The 26,664-nt window shown below is 44.0% G+C and overlaps 1 protein-coding gene across 6 annotated transcripts in view; it reads left to right on the top strand.

Moving 5' to 3' along the window:
* The window catches only part of CNTNAP5 (contactin associated protein family member 5), a 413,059-nt gene that overhangs the window by 224,921 nt on the left and 161,474 nt on the right, over positions 1-26,664 (top strand). For all 6 annotated transcript variants that reach the window (XM_005279758.5, XM_042843050.2, XM_008167765.4 and 3 more), the window contains 3 exons: positions 1,878-2,142; positions 4,718-4,867; positions 8,089-8,260. In XM_005279758.5, coding sequence (XP_005279815.2) covers positions 1,878-2,142; positions 4,718-4,867; positions 8,089-8,260 — 587 coding nt within the window. The remainder of the gene's footprint in view (positions 1-1,877; positions 2,143-4,717; positions 4,868-8,088; positions 8,261-26,664) is intronic.

Genomic DNA, 26,664 nt, shown 5'->3' with positions numbered 1-26,664 from the left:
CTTCTGGTATCTCCTACTTAGATGAAACCAAGATATACTAGAAACTTTTAAAAGGTTATGGGAAAATTTCCATCCCAGCTCCCGGGTGATTGAGGCTTAGATAAATTTGGATATTTTTTCGGATAAGAACACCTAAATCTTTATTCTGACAGGACATACCCTCTGTTTTTTTTCCCCATTGCTTGTTTTAGTACAAACTGTTCATCACCTAGAAAAAAATAATCCATCAAGAGTTTATTTCATCCAGTAAGATATTAATTATCTTTCTGGCACTTTATTAATTTCCATTGTAAAATAAAGACTAGAAAGGGTCTTGAAAATGATAGGGTATAGTTCTATTACCTGTCTTGTCATTTCAAGAAGGGATTCTCCAAGCCCCATACAAGTTGCTACACATCAGTCATGTATTGTTCATTATAATTATCCTGTTAGAATGAGATATCAGCTCTGAGAGGCTGTACCGTGGAGAAAGCATTTCACTTGAATGGGTTTATCAGATTTCAGTCCATATTTGACAAAGCTTCTTGGTTCCACGCAATCTGGTTGCAGCAATTTTCTAGATTTGAAGAAATGTGATTCTGTAAATATGTTTTGGCCTCATTAATTGTTACGTTTTTGTTATCTGACTCGAATGGCCTGGCTAGATAATCAGCATGGAATATGGCCGAAAAAAAACAATAGGGTATCTTCTCCTACCGGCTGCAATTAGATCTGAGATAATGTCTAGAATGGAACTACTCCAGTAGGTCAGTACCTAGCTTCTCAAGTAGTCCCCCTGACTTCAGTGAGAGTGCTGGCAGGGTAAGGTACTAAACAACCTAAGTATACCATTGAAAATGTGTTTGATTTTTAACTTGGCTGTCATCATTTTGTTGTGCATGCAGCATTGTAATAACTTCCCAGAAATTGTTTCTGTATAGGCAACAATGGGAAGGATGTGGGTAAGAGTGCCCTGTGCCATCCTTCATAACCATTATTAATCAGAATGGGATCATCCAAGGATTCATTTCTACATTGCTTTGTGGAGTAATGAGACTATGTCCTAGAGATTGGTCTAAGAACATTGGCCACGTTCCACTTTGGGTGCTTACATTCTGCCTACATACATGTTTCCTGTAATTTTAATGTAATAAATTAGTCATCCTAACAAACTAGTTTGTAACTTTACTAGTTCATAAAGGCTAATACCTTTCAGCCCCGAGGTGGCTGCATTTTAGTGGTGGGAAAAACTTGCAATTAGAATGACGTTTAGGGTAGTGCTCTTCATCCACGGTGATCACAAAGCACATTAGAGGAACAATTTCACCCACTACTGCTGAAGTGCAGGTGCTCTGGGGTGAGACATGATGGCTGTTTAACAGTACACAACAAAATGACGCAGCAGTTTTCTGTCCCCTTTGAAGTCTTTCATATTGGGAGGTGCTAAATAAATCCAAGGGATCATTATTTTTTATGGCGTGGTAGATATACATGTAAAATAAGAAAAAAATACATGGTGAGGTTTCCCACCCACTGCCCCAACACAAATTCTACTATCTAAATGTACAGAAACCACCATATGTATAATCTCTGGAACAACTGATCTGGTAGACAAAAGAGTTTGAGCCTATTCCCAGTTTGGTCAATGGCAAAACATCCATTCTTGCGCTAAGCTGAAACAGGATCAGGTCCGTAATTGCGTCTCAGCAAGAAACTTGCTGGCGTCAACCTATGCAGATGAACTAAATGTACAATGTTTAGAACTCCTGTGGGAGAGCAAAATAATCCCCAAATCAAGGCCGGCTTTCAGGGTATGTGTTTAGAGCAGCTGGCAGGTCTCCAAATGAGAAAAAAAAAAAAAAAACCAGCCTGCATGTTTGCTTCTTATTGTTTTTTAGGGCAACGTGACTTTTTCCTGCTCAGAACCACCAATTGTTCCCATCACCTTTGTCAGCTCCAGCAGCAGCTATTTGCTTTTACCTGGCACCCCCCAGATTGATGGGCTGTCCGTCAGCTTCCAGTTTCGAACGTGGAACAAAGACGGGCTGCTTCTGTCCACGGAGCTGTCTGAAGATTCCGGAGTTCTCCTGCTTTACCTTCACATTGGCAGGTTGACACTTGTCATACAGAAAGTGGCAGAAAACTCCATGGAGATCAGTGCAGGTACTTTCATTGGCTCCTCTTTCCTGTGCCTGTTTCTAATCTCTGGGGCCAGCCATATTGACGGGAGAACAACCACCTGAGGGAAGGTCTGATCTTGTTTTTTTGTTATCAAACTGAACCTTATCTTTGGAGCAATAATAGCAGGACTGTCTACGTTAATGCTGGGCCTGAACCAAGGAAGCTTGGATCTGGGTAGCTCTGGCCTGAATCTGCTGAACAACAATTTTCTTTACAGTCAGCCTAAATTTTCTGTAGAAAACCAGACTGACTAACTTCCATTCCTCCATAGAGAAGTAGTGAAAATCCCAGCCTTTGAGCTATTAAAAATGACAGGCTTGAGTTTGATTGAACTCCATTTCCCAAAGGACCCGAGAGGACTGGGTAAAACTGGCTCTAATCCACCTCTATCCCTCCCTCCGGGACCCCAACAATACTGGAGCCAGTTGGGGTCAGTTCGACCCCTGCCACAATTTAGGAAAACCCTATGGCTCCTCTCAGTTTGTGCTTGATTGCAATGACTCCCAGAGCCATGCCCCTTTCCCTGGGCCATACCCCTTTCCCTGGGCCATACCCCAACACACCCCCTCATTGGGAGCTGCCAGGTGGGGGTGGTGCAGGGGTTGCAGTGCTTGATCAACCGCATGGAGGATTCCTTAGTGCCAGGGGAACCTAGTTGGCCACTTAAGCCAGCTCTGAGGCTACTTTACACAGCTGGAATGGCACAAAGCAGACTTTAGTAGGGCCAAAAATGGAAAAAAATACTCTTAAAATAGAATGTATGGAAAAACTCTGTAATGACTCCTGTGGCTAACTAATAGGCCTGTTCTCTCTCTGTGGTAGATCCAAGCACAGTCTGGGCAGGTTTCATGCTGGCTTCCCATTATAGCACTGTGGATGCCTCCCGGGCATGACCTAGAGTGTTCCCGTCATTAGAATTGTGAAGAAACTGGGACTTGTAGGAGATGTGGCAAATTCATTTTCACTTGGGATCTGAACTCAGACTTCCCAAGGCAAATGAAGAGTGCGCTGGTAGATTAGAAATTAAAAACAAACAAACAAACAACAAATCCATTAGCCAAAAAGTAGTAGTAAATAAAATGATCAGCAACATTAAAATATGCCGGATAGAAACTGGACCTGGACAAATCCCTGGTTCTTAAAGGGAGCAAAAATCTTCGTTTGATAACCTTTAACAGGGAAGAGTTGGTCAGATAGAACCCTGGTGTTCAGGATGTACAGCTCTGCACAGACACTCTTCAAGAAGCTGGCTAAAGTCCCAGGTTGCCCCCAAGTAAAGGTTGAACACAGAGATTTCATCCTTGCAATGAAGTTGTTTGTGAAGGTGGGAGAAAGTCAAATTATTTTGCTTGTTTATGTGGTTGTGAAATCATTAATCTGAGATAGCGCAAAATATCAGTGACATGGCTACATTTACATGAAACATGGGAAAATTGCAAATGTCCACATCTTCCTGCAAAGGCATTTTTGTTCACAAATAGACCCATTTCCACCCCCAATTTGACCTATCTTCTCTTGAACAATTTTCAGACCTTAACAACATTTTTCACTTTAAAATAGTCCTATTCTTGGTTGAAAATTGGTCCATTTTTCCTGGAAAATTGGTCAATTTTTCCTTGGAAAATGTGCATGCTGTATCAAAAGCTTTTATGGAAATAGTCTCATTTCCTGGCTCCTAATTAAGTGATTTCCCCCACACAGTTTTTGCATTTAGTTTTCAGTTGTTAACATGCCTCTACTTATCACTAAAATCCTTTTCACTTCCTCCAAAAAGCAATGTTAATGTGAGAATCCCATTAGCAAGAGTAAATATCAGAAGTCCAATTCTGATCTTGCTTGCACCGGTTTTACGCTGGCACGCCTCCATTGATCGCAGTTAAATTCTGATTTACGCTGGTGTAAGTGCAGTCAGAATCCTGTCCAGTGACCTGTCAGACTGTCAGGATAGATGACCTGGGATTCTTACATGTTACAACATTTGAAGGGTCATAATTCTGACATGGATTCACAGAGTAAAGAAGCAAAGGGTCAGCTTGTCCTCAGCCTTGCACAGGTGTGCAAAAGAGAGAAGACACACTTAGCAATATCCCCCAGGAATGTTCCCTATAGAAGTGGCTGTGCAGAGTGGTACTCTTGGCTTCCAAGGAGCACTGTCATCAAACACAATGCACATTGGCCTCCGTATAGCCAGATGATCTTTTAACTTTATTAAACCTTATTTGGGGGGGGGGGGGGATTTTCCAAAGTGCCAAAGGGGTTTAGGAACACAAGTCCCTTTGAAAGCCAGTGAGTCTTGTTCTCCTAAATCCTTTAAGAAGGTCTTGAAAATCTCTCCACTTTTTGTTCTATTCCAAAGCACTTCCAGAGGTAATGGACTGAGCAGAGAAGCATCAAATCATCAGCTCAACTGGTTACTTCCTGCAGCCTGCTCTTTGCATTCCCAGCCAGGCTGTTTCATTATTCCCCACGCAGTAGGAGACTGAACATGAAGGAGGCTTGTGAACACCACCACCTCCTCCTCCCCTCTTCTCCTTTACCCTCCGCATTTGTCTTCCAGGCAGCAATCTCCATGACGGGCTCTGGCATTCAGTTAACATAAACGCCAGAAGGCATCGCATCACCCTGACTCTGGATAACGACGTCGCCGCAGCTGCTCACGCAACCACCCTCTCGCAGATCTATTCTGGGAACAGCTACTATTTCGGAGGTAGGCTGTTTCAAATAGATTTCACCGTGCAGGGACTGAGCTTTGAAAGGCCTTTTCTCCTCTGCGTTGTGTGGCAGGGAGTTAGGAGCTGGAATCGCAGGCTCTTGTCCCGGCGATGAGGGGCAACACGTGCTGTGTTGGTGTGCAGTCTGTCGTAGGAGAGGACTGCTGTGGGGCACAAGTGAACATGAGAGAGAAGAAAACAGTAAACAAACCAATATGGATGAAAGAGATTGACTCCCATCAGCCAACGGGGTATACAACCAATACCTCTTCCGCTGCTACATAGCTAGGCTTCCTACTCTCACCATCACAGCTTCGTATGCCAAATCCATCTTTGCTCCTTAAATAACTACAACCCTGCTTAACTTGGGAGCCCAATATAGGTCTCACTGAGGAACTCTTCCAGTGAGCTCCTGTATTTACGAGCAGCCCCGTTGAACTTAGTGGGCTGTTTGCATTACTAAGGCTTCCATCATTTGCATCCATTGCATTAGTAAGGGTTCCATCATTTGGCCCACCTTTGAATTGACCGGCCTCCCCATTGAATGTAGAGGTTACGGTGCCATTACGTTTTAACAGAGAGAGAAAAAAAAATGGTGTTGAAAGAGATGTGACCAATCTGGGACAGAATACGAAACTTTCTGTCCTGCCTGCCCTCTTTTGAATTAAAAAGGAATAAAAGTGAATAAACAAACAAGGCCGTTATCTGGAGATCTTCAGGACAGGTCATCCTTAATACAGCTATATTCCAGAAAGATGCAGAGTATTTAAAAAAAAAAAAGTTTGGATCAAGGGATATAGTTTTATGCACTGGTATTAGGCAGGGGACAAAGAGGCAGGACTCCTGGGTTCTGGTTTTTTGGCTCTACCGCTTTGAGTTTGGGTGAAGCACTTATCCTCTCTGTCTCTCTCTCAACCCGTCTCTAAAGTGAGTATAAAGATGCGGGGGTGTTATGAAGCTAATTCTTATTAAGGACTTTGACATGACAGACACCACATATGCTTAAATCAGAAAAATCTGCCTTTTTTAGCTAATGTAAAGATTTCTATGTTTTACTGAAAGTGCCTCTTATGGTATGTCAATCATAAGCGATACAAGGTGGGTGAGACAATATCTTTTATTGGACGAGCTTCTCTTGGTGAGAGAGACTTTGAGCTTAGAGCCCTGTGTCAGCTCAAAAGCCTGTCTCTCTCACCAACAGAAGTTGGTCCAATAAAAGATATTCCCTCACCTGTCTTGTCTCTTTAATATCCTGGGACCAACATGGCTACAACACTGCATAATCATAAGTGATGTTCAGAAAGGCCGTGTGTTTTAAAGAAAGAGTTAAGTATATAGGGTGAAATTCTGATATTTAGGTCTGTGTTTGGCCCATCTCCCAAATAAGTATGTGTCTATATGACAAAGACCCGTGCTAATGTGCTTATTCTGACTAGATGCAGTCCCCATGAAGAGCCCTTCTACGCCTAAGATTAGTCTGTTTAGGAGCATGGGTCATTATCAGGGAGGTGACTGTGTTAGGAGCCACAGTAGGTTGAGTGGATGAAAAGACAGTCCTGAGCCACAGAATTCCATCTTCCTGCGAGAAGAGAATCTGTTTCTTATAAGAATTCAGGTCTAGATTCACGAAGGTATTTAGCTGCCTAAACCCACAGATGCCCAATTCTAGGGTTTAGGCATCCGAGTCCCAGTTTTGGCTCCACTGCGATCCACAAAACTCCCGCCAAACCCTGTGGGTCACTAAGCTTACTTAGTGCCTATGTTGTCGGGTAAATGTTCCCTCCATACCTCTGTCTCTGCTTCTACACTGCTGCCTCACTCTATGCATCCAGATGCCTATCTCCCACTTAAGCCCCAGAGCGATTCACAAACTGAATGAGAGAGTGGTTGGAGCAGGGGGCCTGAGGCTGAACCCTGGGTCTCCCACCTCCCAGGTGTGTCCTTTAACTACTGGAATACAGAGTCATTCTCTCTCTTGCTGGCCCAGTGACTGTTCCACTGTGGATGATACATACTTAGTGAGCTAGAGAGAATGAATGTGAAAAGGACTCTCTAGTCTGGTGGCTGGATACCCACCTGAAGTGGGAGACCCCAGTTTCAGTCCCCTTGCTCCAATCACTCTTGATCCACAGTGGTACAGACTGACGGAGCACCATATCAGACTATCCCAAAGATTAGTGATTAGAGCACTCTCCTGAGAGGTAGGAGACTCCTGTTCAGATCCTTGCTCCCGACCTGGCAGAGGGGGGCGGGTGGGGGCTTGGGGTCTGGGTTTCCCACATCCTAGGTGAGCGCTCTAACCACTGCGCTAAACATTACAAGGTGGGTGGCGGCACCACCTCTCCCTCCTGCTGTTTTCTGGTCAGCAATGCAGCTACCTAACTCATTCCTGCAAAAAAAAAAAAAAACCCAAAAAAACCCTCAGGTGCCTAAGCTGCCTGACCCCAGGAGAGGGGTTGCCAGGCATCTGGTTTTCAATAGGCATTAGGCCTAAACCCTATGGTTTAGGCAGCTAAATACCTTTGTGAATTTAGATCTGAATTCCTGTAAGAAACAGATTCTCTTCTTGCAGGAAGATGGAATTCTGTGGCTCACGACTGCCCTTTCATCCACGTGACCTACTGTCGCTCCTAACACACAGTCACCTCTGTGGTGATGACCCATGCTCCTGAACAGACTAATCTTAAGCGTAGAAGGGCTCTTCATGGGGACTGTATCTAGTCAGAATAAGCATGTTAGCAATGGTCTTTATCATATAGACACATGCTTATTTGGGAGACGGGCCAAACCCAGACCCATCAAATATCAGAATATATAGGCACCTATTACCCCATCCCCCACCCCACCCCGTCCCGATTTTTTACACTTGCTACCTGGTCACCCTAACAGAGTCTGACCCATAATAATTTTTAAATGTTGCCTGGTGTTTGCTCTGGGAGGAGTTAACTATTGACTGTAGCGTTTAAAGAAGACAAAAGAGCATTTCACTGAGCTCAGCACGTCGGAAGCCCTTGCACCTGGTTTCCTTGGCTGGCTGCTCTCTCTCTGTATTACCATCGGATTTATAACACACAAGCTTGTTCGGGGCAAGGAAAGAAAACAATAGGAATAATTAGATCTCAAGGTCTTGCATCAGGAAATCCCAGCAGAAATAAATGCTCATTTTAACACTCTTCTTCATTCTTTTTCTTTCCCTTCCTTCCCTTTTGTCCCACAGGGTGCCCTGACAATTTCACCGAGTCCCAATGTTTAAATCCCATTACTGCTTTTCAAGGCTGCATGAGGCTCATCTTTATTGATAACCAGCCCAAGGACCTCATTTTAGTTCAGCAAGGTTCCCTGGGGAATTTTAGTGATTTACACATTGATCTGTGTGACATCAAAGACAGGTAATTATTGTCTCTTTTCTCCTTGTATTTTTTTTTCTTCTTTTTTTTTTTTCTTCATCCTAGCAGTTTATAAGTGCAGGTTGCTTTAAGTGACAATTCTAATCAACATTACAGATATTAGGCATAATAGAGCTGCTAATAGAAGATATCACTGCAAAAATAGAGGGAGTGCAGGGAAATTGTTTAAATTATAGGAGGTTCTCTTAACATTGGCTCACAGGAAATAGAGTATGCAAATTCAATCAAGCTACAGATTTGTGACGGGATTAAATGTTATGCATAAACAACATTTGATTGCTTTGAAGTTTAAAAGGAATGGGAGAGAGAAGGAGAAATTTATTTGATTCATCAAAACATGTCATCTCCTTAATGTACTCACTGTTTTGTTTAAATAGAGCATTTATAATTTTCTTGTTAGACTGTACGACATACCGCATTTATAATAGTGGTCTGGCACATTGCACTGGCATATTACAAAGTCAATAGGACTAAAAAATGATCAAGTGTCTGTATCTACCAAGCAGGGCCAGCTCCAGGCACCAGCTGAGCAAGCTGGTGCTTGGGGCAGCAGATTGTTGGAGGCGGCATTCCGCCCAATCCTAGGGTGGCACGGCCGCTTTTTTTTTGTTTGTTTGTTTGTTTTTGTTTTGTTCTTGTTCCGCTCCGGCCGCCCTGTAGGGGGCGGCGGCGCAGAGAACCAGAGCGCCCTGCAGGGCAGTCCTCTTCCTTCCCTCCCCGCCGACCAGAGCGGAGCCCTCGCGGCAGGCGGTGGCGCAGTGGGAGGGGCCGCGTGGCAGCGCCCCTGCTGTAGCCCTGGCCGCCCCCTTCTCTCTCTCTCTCTCCCGCCCGCTCCCTCCTCCTCCCCCCCGCCAGCCGGTCCCCCTGCACCCGCGCTCCGGCCGCGGTGCAGGGTTTGTTTGGTTTTTTTTGCTTTGCTGTTCTGGCCGCCCCGTTTTTGTTTGTTTGTTTGTTTGGGGCGGCCAAAAAGCCAGAGCCGGCCCTGCTACCAAGAACAGACCTGAGCCTGAATCCTGCTCAACTCGGGATCTGTATCCAGGGCTGATGGGGGCGGGGGCCAGGACTGCTTTAATATAAGGAAAAATACAATGCAGTAGTTTTTCATGGGTTTTGCAATTTTTCTCTTCCGCGCAAATGTTTTGAATGTGTGTATCACTCTGAAGTAATTATATGAACATAGTATATATTAGTTATTCATACTATAGGCTCTAATTTTATTTTGTGAATCTGAACCTTCTTCTGGAAACTTAAATTGGAAGAGATTAGAACATCAAGGTTCTTGTTATGTCCTTCAGGAACTGTAGGAAACAGTAAGAAAGCTTTCTTACTATCTTGAAGCCTAGAGGTGAAAGAGGATTTATGGTGTCCTCGATCGTTTGAGGTGGGGCTAGTGGGTTGAAACAACTGTCATTGAATATCGAAGAGATTGGACTGGGTGGAGTGGTCAAGAGATGTGGGGATTGGTTTTCTGGAATCTAGAAACTTCTGGAAGGTGGGCAATTCATCTAATAATCTGGTTCCTTATAAAACTGACTAGGCCCTCTGTCTTCAATTCCCTACGTAGTAGTTTCTTATTCGAAATGTCATAAATATTAAAACTGCTGATCAAAACTGCTACCATGTTGCTCGTGTTTATGGATTACCTAATGTCAACGTATGAATTTAACAGACTCCATATACCGGATAAGATTGACTGGATTGGTAAGAAATAAGTAGTTGAAATGAAATAATAAAAAGAGATAATGCTGTGTTGAGGGTTGTTAAATAGCAGATAGAAATGATTTGTGGCCTTGTTAGAAAATCAGAATCATCGGATTCAAGACCACATGTGCCATTTAATACTTTTGTCTATTAAAGTGGAAGAGGAAAACACTGATGTATTTGATGGGCCTATTGTGTGGCTGTTCCAATGCCATTGTTGTCATTGTTACACAATCACAACAATAAGCCTGTCCCAATCCTTCCAGCAGTTTCTGTTCATCTTCACTGGACAAAAGAGGCCAAAAATCAATCTGTGATCACACCAGAATGACAACGGAAAGGCAAAACCATGAACTTGACAAGAAAGTTTTCAACCTTATTGGATGCTAACAATCATGTGGACAAGGGGGATCCAGTGAGCATAGTGTACTTAGATTTCCAGAAAGCCTTTGACAAGGTCCCTCACCAAACTGATTTTGTCCGACGGTGTTGGCAAGAAGTGCGCCTCTGAGATGACTATCTTGTCAAGGTCAAAACTCCCTTCTAAGGCGAACTGTAATTTGGGATCATCTCTGGTATACCAATTCCATCTTTTCAAAAACCATAATTCTAGTACATGTAAGCTGCAGGTGTGCCTTTTGACGGGACGGTGATTCCTTTTGACTCACCGGCCCCCATGTTTCCCAACAGCTGGTGAAGCGGGAATCACCTTGAAATCCTCGCCCCCCAGTACCTATCCGGGTTCCCTGGCGAAGAGGAGACCACTTGCCTCCTCCGACCCCCAGGACCCGGCCACTCACCCTTGGGTCTTTCACGCAGGGAAGGTTTGTTTAGGATGTCCACGACTTTCCTACAGACCCCTTTAGCAAAGAGCATCGCTAGTCTCAGAGAGAACGGCGCTGCATACTCTGTTGCATCAGGTGAAGTGATCGGACCAGTGAGTGGCTCATAAACCGCCTTCAGACTACTCTGGTGGGACTCGAACCCACAGGCGGGGAAGGAGAATTAGGGGAAAGAGGTTGAGGAAATCAGGCCATCCGAGGATGGGGAGGATAGGGACACACAAACCTAGACCCAGGAAGTCCCCTCACCAGTCAAGCCAGCAGAGCGATGCTACTTCGGTCAGGGCCCTTTTGTTTCAGTTCTACTAGCTGGAGTCACAGAGCTTGCTTTAGAGGCATCTCTGGTCACGAGCCAACAAGCTTTGCAGAGAACTCTGGGCGTCTTCCTGTGACCCTTACAACAGATCACTCTCACACAGGCATTCACACTGGCCCACAGATCAATACAGAGGCCTATGTAGCCACACTCAGTGGCGCTGCGTGAGGAGGTTGTGTAAGCTAGGACTATAACAGGGTTTAAAGGAGAACTAGGTAAATTCATGGAGGTTAAGTCCATTAATGGCTATTAGCCAGGATGGGTAAAGAATGGTGTCCCTAGCCTCTGTTTGTCAGAGGGTGGAGGTGGATGGCAGGAGAGAGATCACTTGATCATTACCTGTTATGTTCACCCCTCTGGGGCACCTGGCATTGCCACTGTCGGTAGACAGGATACTGGGCTAGATGGACTTTGGTCTGACCCAGTATGGCCGTTCTTATGTTCTTAGTGTTGCCTTCAATGTAGCACCCATTCAGCAACTCCAAAGAAAAAAAATGAAGCATTCTCTCAGGATAGACTTCTCCAGGCAGGTTCTCAACTTGTGGCTCCACTACTGGGTCGCAGGACTGGCTTGACATAAGTAACTTGGTAACTCATTTCTTAGTGGGCCTAATTGAGAAGGTGAATGGAAGGTTAAGTTCCAAGTAGGGGCTTGACAAACAGTGTGCTGGAGTCGGGATGTCTGTGCTAGCTAAGATAAGCAGCAACAACTTGATGTTAGGGACCATGGACAAGATAAACCTGGAATGTAAAGATCAGCTTCCCAATGAACAGCAAATGGACAGAACATGCTGTACAGGGATTAGTTCCCACCAAGTAACCAAGCCAACCAAAAAATGTGTGATTTAATGTATAGCTAATGTAATGTGTCAATGTCCATAAAGGAAGAAGTTGTCTGTGTAACTTTGGATGTGTGGTACCCCCTATACCCATCCCCTACACTTGAGTCTGATCAACTCAACTTTAAAAAAATTAGTCCTCAAGTACATTGTGGAAGTTCAGAAATTCTTCTGGAGTCACCATCAGCCCCATGGCCAGCTGTCTGGCTGATAAAAGAGCATGGAGGATTCAGCTTCTCAGTTTAGAGGAGTTCTCAGGATGAGTGTGTCTCTCTCTGTTTGCATCCAAATCCCCCCGTCATTGTGTTAACATTTGTGCTGAGCCTAGAGAGAATTTGGATCAAAACATAGCACACGCTTGACACAACAGGGGGCCCTCCAGAGAGACGCTACATTTACAAAAGCAACGGTAGAAAGTTATGAAAGGATTTGACAGATTACAGGAGGATGGCAGCGCTGTTGCAGTCTCATTTGAAATCTGGGTTGATCTAATTAAGAGCAGAGAATTGGAAACACACACGGACAAGACTGAAAAATGATTCAGAGACGCTATTACTTTGCCAGCATGATTGATCCCAAATACAAAGGCCATAGACTGAGCCCAGAGCAGGGAGAAGAAGTTTAAATATAGATAATGAAACACAATGCTGCATCCTTTGCATAGCCTCTAGCATTGAAGAGTCAGATCACCAAAATCTGCCGCAGTTCTCTGTACAAAATTTTGCCTGGAAAGCTATGGAAGGCAGTAGGACTGAGCTGGGAATGTTGTGAATCTTGAAAAGACCTGCACTCCAGCCAACACAGCATCGTCCAAGTGTGTTTTTTAAGCACATTCAGCCTGGTTTGGGCTGAAACTTTGCTTTTTCAGCCCCTAGCAAATTACAAATTAAGCTGGTAAATGTGTACTGCTATATAAGGGCAGATACAAGAGTTTTAGGCCCAATTAGTTAATAGTCTGGTGACTTGATTACTGTGCCCTTGTGTTTTCCTTTTAAAAAAAATCCAGTTTTAGTGACTTGTATTTTGTGTTTCCTTTTAAATCTTTATGGTGATTTTAGGGGATGGTGGTGGAGAGGGTTCGGGGATGTTTTCAAGGCAGGGAAGATCACAATCTTGCCTGTATCCAAATTTCTTATCAGTCCCATCTCTCTAATGAACTAAGCCAAAAACCTGAACCTCAACAACCCAGAACTTCAGGGAAGTTTGTATCTGGAACCAGATCTGAATTGTACTGCTTGAGTCCTCCCATCTAGTATCCGGGAATAAGGTGTGTATTAAAATTCTGTAATAGCATTTTCCCTCCAAAATGGGATCTCCCTGTTCTTAATTACAAGATTTATTGCAGCACACACCGCAATGCACGTATTTGTGTAATTGTAACATGTGGGAATTATGTAACTTAATTAACATGTAAATGGGTCATTTGTCTTAGTTATCTAGGCAACAACCTCTTCTGAGAAAGATGCCTCTATTTAGAAAGCAATTTATTTCTTACAAACCTGTAGACTGGCCTCGTTCGTTCCCGGATTCTGAAAACAGGAGTCCTGCAACATAGTAAAGGCTTCTAGAAGGAGTTTACTGGGTAAACTCTAGGAGTTGGCCAGCAGGGAATAATACCTTTTGATCAGCATTTCTGGTTTTGTTTTCCGAAGAGCATTAGGTTACGCTAGCTCTGGCTTTTTTAGTGCACTCTGAATTCATTGGGCCAGATCCTCACTTAGTGTAAATTGACATGGGTCCATTTATTTCAGTAGAGTTATGCTGACTTATACCTACTCAGCATCTAGCCTATAGTACCTTATTACCTCATAGATGAGGGGGATCAGATGTGCAGAGTGTTTTCGCTGCATGCATGCTCGAGAAAACTCTTAGGTGTGCCCTCTGTCTAATGGGCAGCAGGTTTAAAACAAATAAAAGGAAGTTCTTCTTCACACAGTGCACAGTCAACTCGTGGAACTCCTTGCCTGAGGAGGTTGTGAAGGCTAGGACTATAACAGCGTTTAAAAGAGAACTGGATAAATTCATGGAGGTTAAGTCCATTAATGGCTATTAGCCAGGACGGGTAAGGAATGGTGTCCCTAGCCTCTGTTTGTCAGAGGGTGGAGATGGATGGCAGGAGAGAGATCACTTGATCATTACCTGTTAGGTTCACTCCCTCTGGGGCACCTGGCATTGGCCACTGTCGGCAGACAGGATACTGGGCTGGATGGACCTTTGGTCTGACCCAGTACGGCCGTTCTTATGTTCTGCATTCTTGCATAGGTTTACTGCTGCCCCCTACTGACTAGTGTGCTGAAGCTACATTTGCCTAGGGGCATGTAATGTTAGGGATATACTGTGAATGGCCCTTATGCTGGTGCCTTGGGTGGTGGAGGGAAGCCAAAGGGCTTTGCTCCAGCATCATAAGCACCTGCCATAATCAACCCTCATGACAGCACAGAGCTGGCTTCCTCCATGTTCCCCCGGGGTGCACACAATCCCAAAGTATGCAGGGAGGCAGTGAGGAGGACAGTGGAGCAGCAGAAAGCACTAATTCCACTCACTCCCCCTTTGCTCTTTGTGTGTTCTAAAGTGCAGTCTTGGGGAAGAAAAGTGGAATCTCCTTTAGCTCAACTGGTAGACGCCTGTGTTTTTTGAAGGCAAGGTTCTGGGTTCTAGCCCCAACACTGCATTAGAACTGTTTAGGTGTTTCTCTAGCACATGGATTTGCTACAATTGTCAAGCTTCATGGAGTTCATTTTAGCATATATGTAGCTATGGTATCCATCTGGCTTCTGTTACCATAGTATCTTACAACCTTTAATGTCATTGTTCTTACAACTCCCTTGAAGGGAAATAGTAGGACTGTATCCTGCTAGGATGCAGCATTCTGTGATATGTTTTCAAGGTGTGTAGGTTTGTACAATTATAGCTTTCTTTGCTATGTCCCCTTTGAAATTTCTGCTTGGTTAGGAAAACGTGTGCCCAGCAGGGGATGTTTGTCTTCTTTTACACAGATTAAATGAGTGAGAGAACCGATTTTCTCATAACGTGCATTTATGGCCAGCTCCCCCTCTCTGCTGTACGGTGGCGGAGGGAGGATGAGAAGCTGTGGAGGGAACATAAAAGCAACAAAAGGGAGAAACAGTGACTACATTTTATGCCTGGCCCTAGGTCTCTGAAGCCCCAGGATGTTATCACTCCACAGCTGGAGCTCTTCAGGGGGACATCGTGGGGCGGGAGGGAGGTGTCATTGGGAACATTGTGCTGTGGCAGGACAACTTGAACCCAAAAGATTCCAGGCAAAAATGGGCACAATAGGTAATGCTGCTTGAAATACCATGAATCCCCCTCTGTGACTTTTCACTCCCTCACGGAGGATGGCAGTGCTCTGGCATGAGGCAGCGTAGACAGGCAAGCAGAGTGGAGGGACACTGCTCGTATAGACTCAGATCCGTTATGGACCATCAGGCTTCACAAAGGCTCCAGAGTATACTCCACGGAGGTGTGTCAGGGGCTTCGTGAGGTGAATGCCAAAGACTTTCCTGTGTATTTTCCCCTGGTCAGACGGGGGCATTTAGGTCTCAGACCAGAGAGTCTCAGTTTTAACAGTCTCCTCACTCACACATTCGGTTCCTTGATATTTTGCAAAGCTTATGAAGAATTCTTGATCCTGGCCAGTGGTCTCTGGGAAAGGGCATGGAAGGGGTCAGCAATTCAATAACAAGAAGCTTCTCACTCAGCAGGATGAGGAATTACAGCAGCGTCTCGCGCGGCAGTAAGTCAAGTGCACTGGCCCCGGAGGCAGCAGTCAGCGTGACAGGCTGGCCTCCCCTGTCATTATTTTTCACACTGATGGAAAGCTGTAGACTGACATCCCTGGGGCCTGAAGACCCTTCCGCCGCCTTTGAGCAGGTGCAACACCTGCAGTGGCAGCGGAAGCCTCCCCTTGTGCATGCATCTTCTCAAACCAGTGAGCCTCAACCACCATCTCGGGGGACCAGAGCTAGCACTGAGAGGGCAAGTTCCACCTCTCTGCCCCATTCCCCTTGGACTTCTTGGCAGAGAGTGCCCATGAGACTTCTAATTAGCACCAGTTGTGCTCTGCCTTAGAAGATTCATTTCAGTCGCTACTGATCTAGGCCACTTCGTTTGGTGACCTACCGATTCCTCGTCCTGTTGTCAGTCCCTTGATCTATGCCAGTTTTCCTTAGCATTAGTATTTATTTAGTATCCTAGTAATAATAGTTAATAATAACATCAATTCTTATGTAGTACCAAGAGGCCCCAGTTGAGGATCAGGACCCCATAGTGCTAGGTGTCATCAAAAGAGTTTATAATCTTAGTTTATGACATAGTGTTGTTGGTGGATAAAACGGAAGGGTGCAGGGGAAAAAACAGGTAATTGGGAAATGAGCAAGTTTTGCATGGTAAGCAGGAGTTCAGAGCTCACTGCCTGCCTAGCTGTGGTCACTCTGCCCCATGTGCCCATACAGACCTTCAAGCATGAAGGAGAAAGAAGAGGCTCTTTTGAGTCCTTAGTTGCCTGTATGTACAAAAGCACAGAGGGGAAGTAGATGGCTAGGTTTTAGGTTTCCCCTCCAGGAGGATCTGTGGCTTGTTGTTATGGCTATGCGATCTGAGTATCAGTGCGAGTAATGCTACTCTGCAGGAGAGGAGGGAGAAGGGGCTAAGCATGTGTTAAAATTCTTTCAGGAAGCCGCCGAGAATTGTGCTGTATCTCACCCCCATGGGAAGGCTCGTTTGAAAAGTGCAGCTCTCAGACACTGCTGGGAGATGTCCTGGCCACCAGGCATGGGCCAGCCAGCCCGAGCTGCTTCTCGTGATTTCATGCTTGTTACCTTGAGTCCTCTCCAATGGCTCTGTCGTAGTGGGCGTCCGGGTAAAAGTCAGAACTCCTGCACTTTTATTTCAAGTTTTCTTCAATCAATTGGCCACTTTCCTAACTTGACTCTGAACCATGAATTCCGCATTTCTACAAATGCAATAAATCTGTGCTCATCCCCCAGCGTCTTCTAATTAAAATGCTAAAGGATGCAGTGCAAATCCAGTCAGATGTGGTCATCGGGTCCTGCTGTGGCCTGGGTATCTCCTTGGTTGGTCCTTCAGAGACACGGTTGTGTGAAGTGATCATAGCAAGCAGGCCCCCTGGGCTCCATTCTGGTCACTGAGGCACTGTAATCTTGGGCACATTACAAGCCTGGTCTGCAAAATGCATGTGACACCTACTGATAGGAGTATTGGGAGACTCCATTCATTGATGTTTGTAAAAAGCCTTGAGGCTCACAATGAGAAAGTGCTATAGAAGGTATGCTTGGTCCTGCCGCAGTACAGGGGGCTGAACTGGATGGCCTGAAAGCCCCTACCAGCCCTACATTTCTAGAATTCTATAAGTGCACACAACATTGGTCCATATTCTCCTCTGACTCATACCAGTGTAAATCAGGAATAACACCATTTATGTCCAAGAATGGTGTAACTTGTTTTGTAACTTTAGGTAACGCTCTGTGCCTTCATCTCACCATTTGCACAGTGAGGACTGTAATATTTCTGCATATCATAAAATGCTTTGTGATGATCATTGTAGGAAAGGCGCGATGTAAGTGCTAATTATTGTTTACGTACGGTCTACTTTCCTCCACACAGGGCCATGGAGAGGAGGAGTACAGGTGTGCATATATGCAAATATTGTCATCTCTCTCTCTAGTGGGAAATGAAGGCTGAGGCAAATTCCAGCAACTGCTTATTAAACATTATAAAATGGTTAGAAAAATAAATATGCAGAGGCTGAGAATTTGGCCGTGTCGTTGATTAGCTTTGGGATTTCCAGCTTGGCGATTGGCTGACAGTGTCAGCTAATGGGACTAGAAATGCTAGCTGTAAGCCTAAGGCAGAACTGGTTGGCTGCCGTGGCTGGCACCGGGCGCAGAGAATAGGTATTGGATCATGGACACATACAAGATGTTGCTGCTGAAGTGCTGCCCTGGATGCTAGAAAAATGTGCGATTAAAATCCACAAACCTTGGCTGGTTGAAGCAGGTCTGGAAATGCTGCAGAATTCCAGCCTTTCACCATATGGCACAGATGCTCTGTTTGGTCTTAGGAAGCCCCTGTCGGCTCATGCAGCAGGCAGGATGCTCAGAATAGAGAAATGAGCCCCGCAGGGCTGCCTGCAGCTCAGACTCGTCTCAGGCACTCTCTGTGTCTCCCATTTGATGCACTGGCACCCAGAGAGCTAATGCTTATTTGGAGAATATATTCAGGGGCGCAAACCCTGCCTTCATGGGTGTGGCAGGGAGAACATGGAGGGAGGTAAGACCTGGGGATCGCTGCATGGCTCCTCTTTTCCTGTTCTCCCACTCCAGCAGAAAGGCTGCACAAGGGGCCTGGAGATGCTCCATTGGAGTAGCCTATGGTGAATACTTCTATGGCTGCTACATGAGGAGGGTGGGAGTGGGGCTTTGATTCCTTTGCCTTGTCACCTTTCATAGGTGCCCAGAAGACTGGCTGCTCCAGACAGGCTCTGGGCAGAGGTTGTGCCCTATAACCAATCATGATACAATAATCATACTTTTATCAATCGGCCTGAGGCCTCTGCAAATGCCTTCCCCTACCCCACCTTTCTGCCTCATTTGAGATCTGAGGGGATGCTTGAGTTGCCTGCTGGCAGAGCGTTCTCCATCAAGGCCCCTCCTCTGGAATTATCTCCTTCCTGCCATGGCCCAGGTGGGAAGTAGCTCGCACCAGAGGACCTTCCGAAGCCTGTCCGTGTGAGCAGGCATTGGCAGAGGACTAGGGCTGGTGGGGGGAGTAGGCAAGTGTAGTGGGTGGGGATTTTGAACCCCTTCTGTTTGGCGAGTAGGTGAGACAAGGCAGGGTTGGGGAAGGGGGAGAAATGCTGCTGCTTTTGATCATTTATGTTTTGTAACACATATTCCTGGGTTTTTAAATGTACATGAAGGGCTTACTGGGTTGGAGTTCTGTAAAGATCAAGATTGGAATTAATGAATGGATAGACCATTGTAATCCGATTACTGCTCTTCCTAATGCTGTGTCCTTCATGATGCTTCTTTGACACGAGTTGTCCTCTGCATGTTTAAATATGATTGGCACCTCCCCTTACTAAGTCAAGTGTTGATAGTGCCTATTAAGGGCCCCACAGTGATCTCAAGTTCTCTAAAACAACCAAAATATGGATGTTGGTCAGAGCCACCTTGGCAGAAGGTGGAGCTTCTTGCAGGACATCCCAGGAGTTCCAATTCCCTGAGCCTTGTGAACAGGAATGCAAACTCGGCTCTGCGTGTCTCACTATCTGCTCTATTGATCCTGACATTTCGAACAAGCCCATCACCGTGGTATCATCGCTTCAGTATCCCACCCTGCCTGGCAGTCAGATGGAAGCGAACACTAAGCATTGTCATTCTTATTAAATCAAGATTCAGCTGCTTATGCCGAGTCTCCTAATAAATACAAATGGAGAGAACAGTGTGTGGTATAAATAGCACTCAGCATGAAGGGATTGAAGTTAACATCTTAACTCATTAGAGATGACCGTATAGAGCTGATTCATGGGGCTGCTTCCCTCTGCTACTCAGAAGTTATGCAGTATTAATAAGTGCAAATCAATTGTGTACTTATTTTCCCTACCCCTTTCACATGCTGTTTATTCTCTCTCTATATGAAAAGCTTCCAAAGCATCTTCTAAAGAAGTCTGCTTAATGTGATATTTTTCTTGCTGAATGGAGCTGACCTTTCAAATTCAGCTTTTTTCTCATCATCTTCCTAGATCTGCTAAACACGTTTTGTTCTTTTTTTAAAAAAAAAATATTCGTTCCTGACTGTTCTTCCTCCTTTCTCCCCCAACCTTATGGTATTGAATTTGTATTGCTTGCATGTGTCAAACAGCAGAAAAAGGACCTTGGGGAAATTAGATGCTATTGCAGGTAAAAGAGGTTGGGATAAATCCACTGAAAACACAACCATCTATATGCACTTGCCAGCTCTTCTCTTGAAGATTTAATTTATGGCCTACAGCAGATTCCAAACTTCATATGATTTATTTTTTTAAGCTGACCACAAAAACAAGAGACTATTCGAGCTAATTATGCCCAATATGTTTCAGCTTTATTTGCTTTATAGTGAATTAAAATTCCTGGCTGGGACTGAAGAAGCAAATATTTAATATTGCATTTGCCCCCAAATAAATAACCTGCAGTATGTTGTGGATGGAATCTGAGAAGGAATCCTATTTCATTTCCATTCTAATTCTAGGTAGTGTTCCCATTTTCAGTGTTTAATATCTTTTCCCCCGAGGCCTCAGTTGCTCACTTCCATTTCATGCACTGGATTATTTTCTTTCTGGAAAAAAAAATCCTTTCATATTTTTCTTATTTTTCATTGCTTGTTTGGTAATTAATTGGGCTCTCATTAGAAATACTCCCCTATAATTGGGTGCACTCCGGGCCAGCCAGAAACGCAAGGAGGCGTAGCCAGGAATATTTATCCTGCTTCCACACACTCCTGATCAGTGCTAAATCTGTATGTGACCACTCTAGCCTACTCTTATCTCTGTTATGAATTGAACCAGAACACTAGACTTGAACACCTTCTAGGTTCTGCCCCTAGAATCTGCCCCGTTCTTTGAGGCAGTACAGTCTCAGGGTGCTATTCCCCCCTCTGCTGGGTGACCTCTGAGTTCCTCTCCCACCCTTTGACTTTGTTGCCTGTTTAGACTGTCAAGTATCAGGGGGTAGCCGTGTTAGTCTGTATCTACAAAAACAACAAGGAGTCTGGTGGCACCTTAAAGACTAACAGATTTATTTGGGCATAAGCTTTCATGGGTAAAAACCTCACTTCATCAGGCAGAAGTGCCACTGGCACTAACTGATAATTATAGGCTTGCCTCTGCCCAGCCCTTGAAAGGAATAAGCGACACACACCTATCCCTTCATCCTCACGGCTGCCCTGGGTGCTGGGTAGCCGCCTAGTCTACCTGCAATTCACCCAACGGGAAGCCCGCACACATGTACCGCTCAAAGGCTCCCTAACAAGCATGGCACGAAGACAAGGCCGCAAGGTAAGAACGGAATGCCAGGGAGCGCGACGCTAGCCCTGCCTGCTAGCCGGGACGCCGCGTCCTCCCGCTGACCCGCAAGGGACCCAGGATTGTCTCAAGCACGCGCAGCACAATGTTGGGACCCCCAGCCCTGATTCCCACCCAGAATAGGGACGGTAGTGCAATGGAAAACATGTTCACGGCCTCCTGCCTGCCTTCAAAGGGGCCTTTTCAACCACAACATTTTCTCAGTCCATTCCCCTTCCCCTTCGTCAATAATTGACACATTCCCGCTCGTACCCTTTCCCACCCGACTCGGCCTCCCACGCCTACCTCAGGATAAACAAACACAAAGAGACTGGTTGTTTAGACTGTAAACTCCTCAGGGCTGACGCCCGCTGTTTGTACAGCACCTAGCACCTTGCTTATATTTTATTCTGAACTTTTTGTGTGAAATATTGTACTGGACATTCTTGGATGTTTGGATATTTTTTAAACCTCCTTTTTTTTGGTTACGTGCCCTCCCTTTCTCCATATTTCTGTTTTTCTGCTGAAAAGGGGACGTGGCTGGAATGGCGGGAGAGGGTGAGGAAAAAATCCCAAACTTGCAATGTTTTCAGTGATGGGGAGTTTGGTGGGGTGGAAGGATCCAAGGGAAATATGCAAAGATTTGAAAGGGAGATTGTTTTCCCATGACATTCTCTTCTTTTTAAAGCCAGTATTCAATGAAAGAAAAAGCGGACCCTCTTCTAATACATGGGAACAATTTAGACTTGATGTGAATGAGAACTATTTGAGACACCTCCCTTTTGGGTGTAGCTCTCCTAGACCAGACTGATTGCCCTTCTGTGGCAGCAGGACTGGAGGGGAAGAAAATTAGCAACCCATTTACACTCCCTGAGCCTGGAAATTAGAGCCCAGCTTTTGTTTGGGACTGGGCCATTCAGAAGGACAGCCCTAAACCTGCTCCCTATTGACTGTAATATTGAAAACCCCTCGCTTAATGCAGCTAATGACGGAGCTTCTCTGTCTGATAACTCACAGGATGACTGACAAGGAAGCATAGCAAACCCCAGTAGTGGCATTGCCAGCTGTTTCACTGTTAAATGCTCCTTCTGTGATAATTATCCATCAAGAATATGTTTATTTGTGAAGAGCAGAGCCATTGTGAAATTAGGCTATTACGGGGGAACAAGCACGCAACGGGCCAACTGTGTGAGTGGGCTAGGGGAGAAGTTGTCTACCCTTGGCCCCAGAGTATCAGTGGAAAAAGGGCAATGTTTGATGTCTTATGGCTTTTGCCAGGGTCCTGCACCTACCCCTTGGACACTGTCTAGGAGGGGAGATGAAAATAAAAATATATTTTTAAAATTCTATTTAAAATTAGGCCAACCTGTGTTCAGGCCTAAACTTACTATCATCCATTAAAATAATTGAAATGAATTAAAAATATATTCAAACAGTACATGTTTTCTGCCAAAGTTTTAAAGAAAGTCAAGCCACTGACCCAGTGGAAGTCACTGGTTGACCACCTGGAATCCGATTCTAAACTAACTTTTAACAGCAGTAGCCTCTTCTGCAGGTACAGAGAGAATATTTGCTTCACTTCAGTTCATTTGGCCAGTTTGGTTCAATGACTGGACCATCTCAAAGTTGAGACATCAATTGGGAGTTGAAAAAGCAGAAAAGCTTATTTTTCCTCATTCCAAGCAATGATGAAAAGCAGGGTGTGGCAGGATGAAATCTATTAGGTCTAGAATCCTGAAGGACATGGTGAACGGAAACAATCTGTTCAATTCACTAACTACATATAATACTTCATTTGTTTAATGAATCAGTTAGTTTTCAATGCAAACCATGTTTTGATAGACTTACTCTTTTTGTTTCCAGCACGCTTTAGGTAGTTTTATTTAACTAATAGAAACAATTTTAAAATGCTGTTTTTGTGCATTTTTAAATGAACTCCAATTTCCATAACAGCATAACACAAATCACAAGTAAAAAGTAAATCACCATCTACTAAATAAGAAATGCATCATTCATCATTTCCCAGCATAAAATAGTAAAAAGAATCTGAATACATTTGTTACACTGTATTTATAGACCTTTATTTAAGCAATTATATAGCTTATCCCCCTGATTAGCAAAAAGAAGTACCAAATTATACCAATCAATGAGAATCAATCTTTCTATAGGAAAATAACTAAAAAGGTACAAGTGAAAAACAAGATTAAAATCAATTATTTAAATCAAGATTTCCTGCTTGCTGATTAAAATCTTTTTGATTAAAATCAATTCGCCCTGCTGTCTAGTGCTGATATCCGGAACTGGAAGGAACACTTGCTAAATATTTTGCCTGTCTTTGTTTTATGCAGGCATCACAGACTCTAAGAACAATGAATAAGGACAATGTATATTGCAATGCCCAATAGAAATAGCCTAATTCAGAGCAGAATAAAGTCAGGTAGCAGGACAGCCCCATCCTATTCTGTTCGGGCTCTTATGCCACACTCAACACTGTGGCATCTGAACTCCATTTCGGTGTTCTGAAGTAGCCTTTTTCTTCACCAGAAAAACTGGCTGTGGGTTTTTTTTAGTCTAAAGAAAGAATGTTTTAAGAACATAAAAACAGCCATAATGGGTCAGACCAATTTTCCATCTAGCCCAGTATCCTGTCTTCTGACAGTGGCCAATGCCAGGTGCTTCAGAGGGAATGAACAGGACAATTACTGAGTGATCCATCCACTCTTGGCCAGTCCCAGTCTCTGGCAATTGGCGGTTTAGGGACACCCACAGTATGGGGTAGTATCCCTGATCATCCTGTCTAATAGCCATTGATGGACCTATCCTCCATGAACTTATTTAATTCATTTTCTAATTCATTTAATTAATTCATTCAGTTACACTTTTGGCCTTCACAACATCCCCTGGCAACCAATTCCACAGGCTGACTGTGCGTTGTGTGAAGAAATACTTCCTGACGTTTGTTTTAAATCTGTTGCCTCTTAATTTCATCGGGTGACCTCTAGTTCTTGTGTTATCTGAAGGGGTAAATAACACTTCCTTATTCACTTTCTCCACACCAGTCATGATTTTATAGACCTCTATTCTTTCCCCCCTTTGTCTTCTCTTTTCTAGGCTGAACAGTCCCAGTTTTTTTAGTCTTGCCTGGTATGGAAGCTGTTCCACCCCCTCTCCACCCCCCCAATCATTTCTTGTTGCTCTTCTCTGTACCTTTTCCAATTCTTTTTGATATGGGGCAACCAGAACTCCATGTATTATTCAAGATTGTGCCAAATTCCAATCTCATTACCCCAATATAATTCCAGGGTAATTGAGATCAAGCAAGCAAACACATGAAATATGCTTAACAATTGCGACCAAAAGTAATTTTAGGGGTAGTGCGAGAAGAATGATCTCTTCAACAACGCTTGTGATTCTGATACAGCTGCTCTGTTTGGTTCTTTCCATAAAACTTGTGAAGCCATTGCTGTTCGCCCATTGGCTTTGGTGTGGAGAGTGGGTCTCCTGATACCTGGCAGTGTTTCTGCTTCTGCTTCCACTGCTTAGTTTGAACACTTGTAGCCTAAGAGGCAACTCCGCAAGACTTTTCAACCAGCTGTTTTGTAGTAGTGGGGTGACTTGACCACCCCTTGGGGTCTGACTCTTCAGTTCTGAGCTTCTAAGGCAATATAGAAGGGAGCAGAGTGGTGTTCCCTTTACTGGAATTACTTGGACATCCAACATTCACGTAACAAGCACTCTCCTGGTACATTGGTCAGCCCTATACAGATGCCTGTCATTGTAATGCCTTGTTCTTTCTATTTATTTACTAGGTCCTTGCAGATGGATTCCCTGAGTTTGCATTGCAAAATGTTGAATTCTAACTAGAGAATGGTTTTTGTATCTCTTATTTATTTACAGACTCTCCTCATGTTACGCACACCTGATTTACGCAAATTCACACTTACGGAAAAAGTTCTGTAAGTTCCGTAAGCTAGAAAGTTTTTTTTTTTTTTTATGTAATGGTCATCGGGTATACGTTCCTGACTTATACAAAATTCAAGTTACACAAGGTGTTCTGGAACAGAACACTTGCGTAAGTTAGGAAGCATCTGTATTTATATAAATTTCATTCTTAAACTCTGGGTGCATTTAGTGTTAACAATGCGAATTTTAACAACAAAAATTAAACCTTAAAAACATGCCTGTGAGATAATGGGCTGTGTTCCTTCCCCTGCAGAACAGCTCCATTCCACCATCCTGCCCCCTCCCCGCCACCATGAAAGACCTGAGAAACCATATGAATCTTACAGTATGTCCTGTGGGTCACCAAATCTAGGCTTTCTCTATGTAGGTATGTGGTATCACCAAGATATCTGAGCTTGCACCGATAAGGATAGAGATTAGAGCTGGTTGAAATATGGACACAGTAATGAAATAAGAAAATTCATCATTTCAAACCTTTTACAATTTCACAGGAATCAAAATGAAACATTTTTTCGCAAAATTTTCATGGAATATTTTTGGAAAAAATTGAAATTTCATATTGTTTGTTTTCCTTTTTCTTCTTCTTTCTGTCTGTCTCTCTGTCTTTCTTGTGCCACTGAGTGTAATGGAAAGAATTGAAGGCCAAGATATCCTGTTTTCATTTTTCATTTTGGTACTCTGTATCTTTTCAAAACATCCTCTGTTTTGGGAAAAGAAAGCATTGGCAAAAAGGAAAGAATCTCTGGCACTCCAGTTCTTCCAAAGTTGAGCACATTCTGAAAAGTTAGAGTGGCAAAAATAAAACTGGAAAAATAAATGAAAAAGTGTGTGTGCGGGAGGGGGAGGAGAAAAAAACAAACCCAAACTAAGGTATCATTCATTCTATTGCAGTCAACACCAAAATGTGGGGGAGGAAGGGGCATAGAATGAAGGAAGAGGATAAAAGAGGAGATACAACAAACCTGAAAATTCAAAATTTCAGTGTTTGAAAATATGTTAAATTTCAAGAAAAATAACTGAAAAATTCAAAACAGAAAAGTCTTTTCTCAAAGTTTTAAGTTTAGGAAAAAAAGTCCATACTTCATGGGGAGGGGAGGGAGTTATGACCAGCTGTAATAGTTCCAGTGTTAAGGACCACTTTTGCCAATTAAGCACTCATTTTGAAATCCTTAGATCGTCTGACACTGTACTTTCCAAGTCCTTGATTGTTCTGATTAACTTGTGTAATCTGCAACTTGCTCTGTCCAATGAGACCTCTAAAAAAGGGAGATCTTTCTGTACTTCATGGACAGTAAAACTCTCTTGGTGCTTTTTTTCAAAGGTTGGGGCTTATCCCCAGAATCTGTACCTGAAAGTTCCCCATCTCTGGACTGTTTTGCTCACGAGCCGGCAGGCTCCCTCCCTCCATTTTAGAACCGGAAGGTGTACGAATACCATACACTCAATTATACCTTTTAATCAGTTAAAAGCTCAGGAATGGGAGCCAGGGGACCTATGTTCTGTTCCTGGGTCAGCCACAGACTTTTTGGGGCCTTGGGCCAGTCACTTTCTTGCTTTCAGCTGAGTAGAATTACTAACTTACCTCACAGAGGGGTTCTGAGTTTTTGAGTCATTAATGTTTAGAAAGAGGTCTAAGATCATTG

Source organism: Chrysemys picta, chromosome 11 (genome assembly GCF_011386835.1).
Source record: "Chrysemys picta bellii isolate R12L10 chromosome 11, ASM1138683v2, whole genome shotgun sequence".
In the NCBI taxonomy this organism is placed as follows: Eukaryota; Metazoa; Chordata; order Testudines; family Emydidae; genus Chrysemys; species Chrysemys picta.
This window is presented reverse-complemented; position numbering and strand designations above follow the sequence as displayed.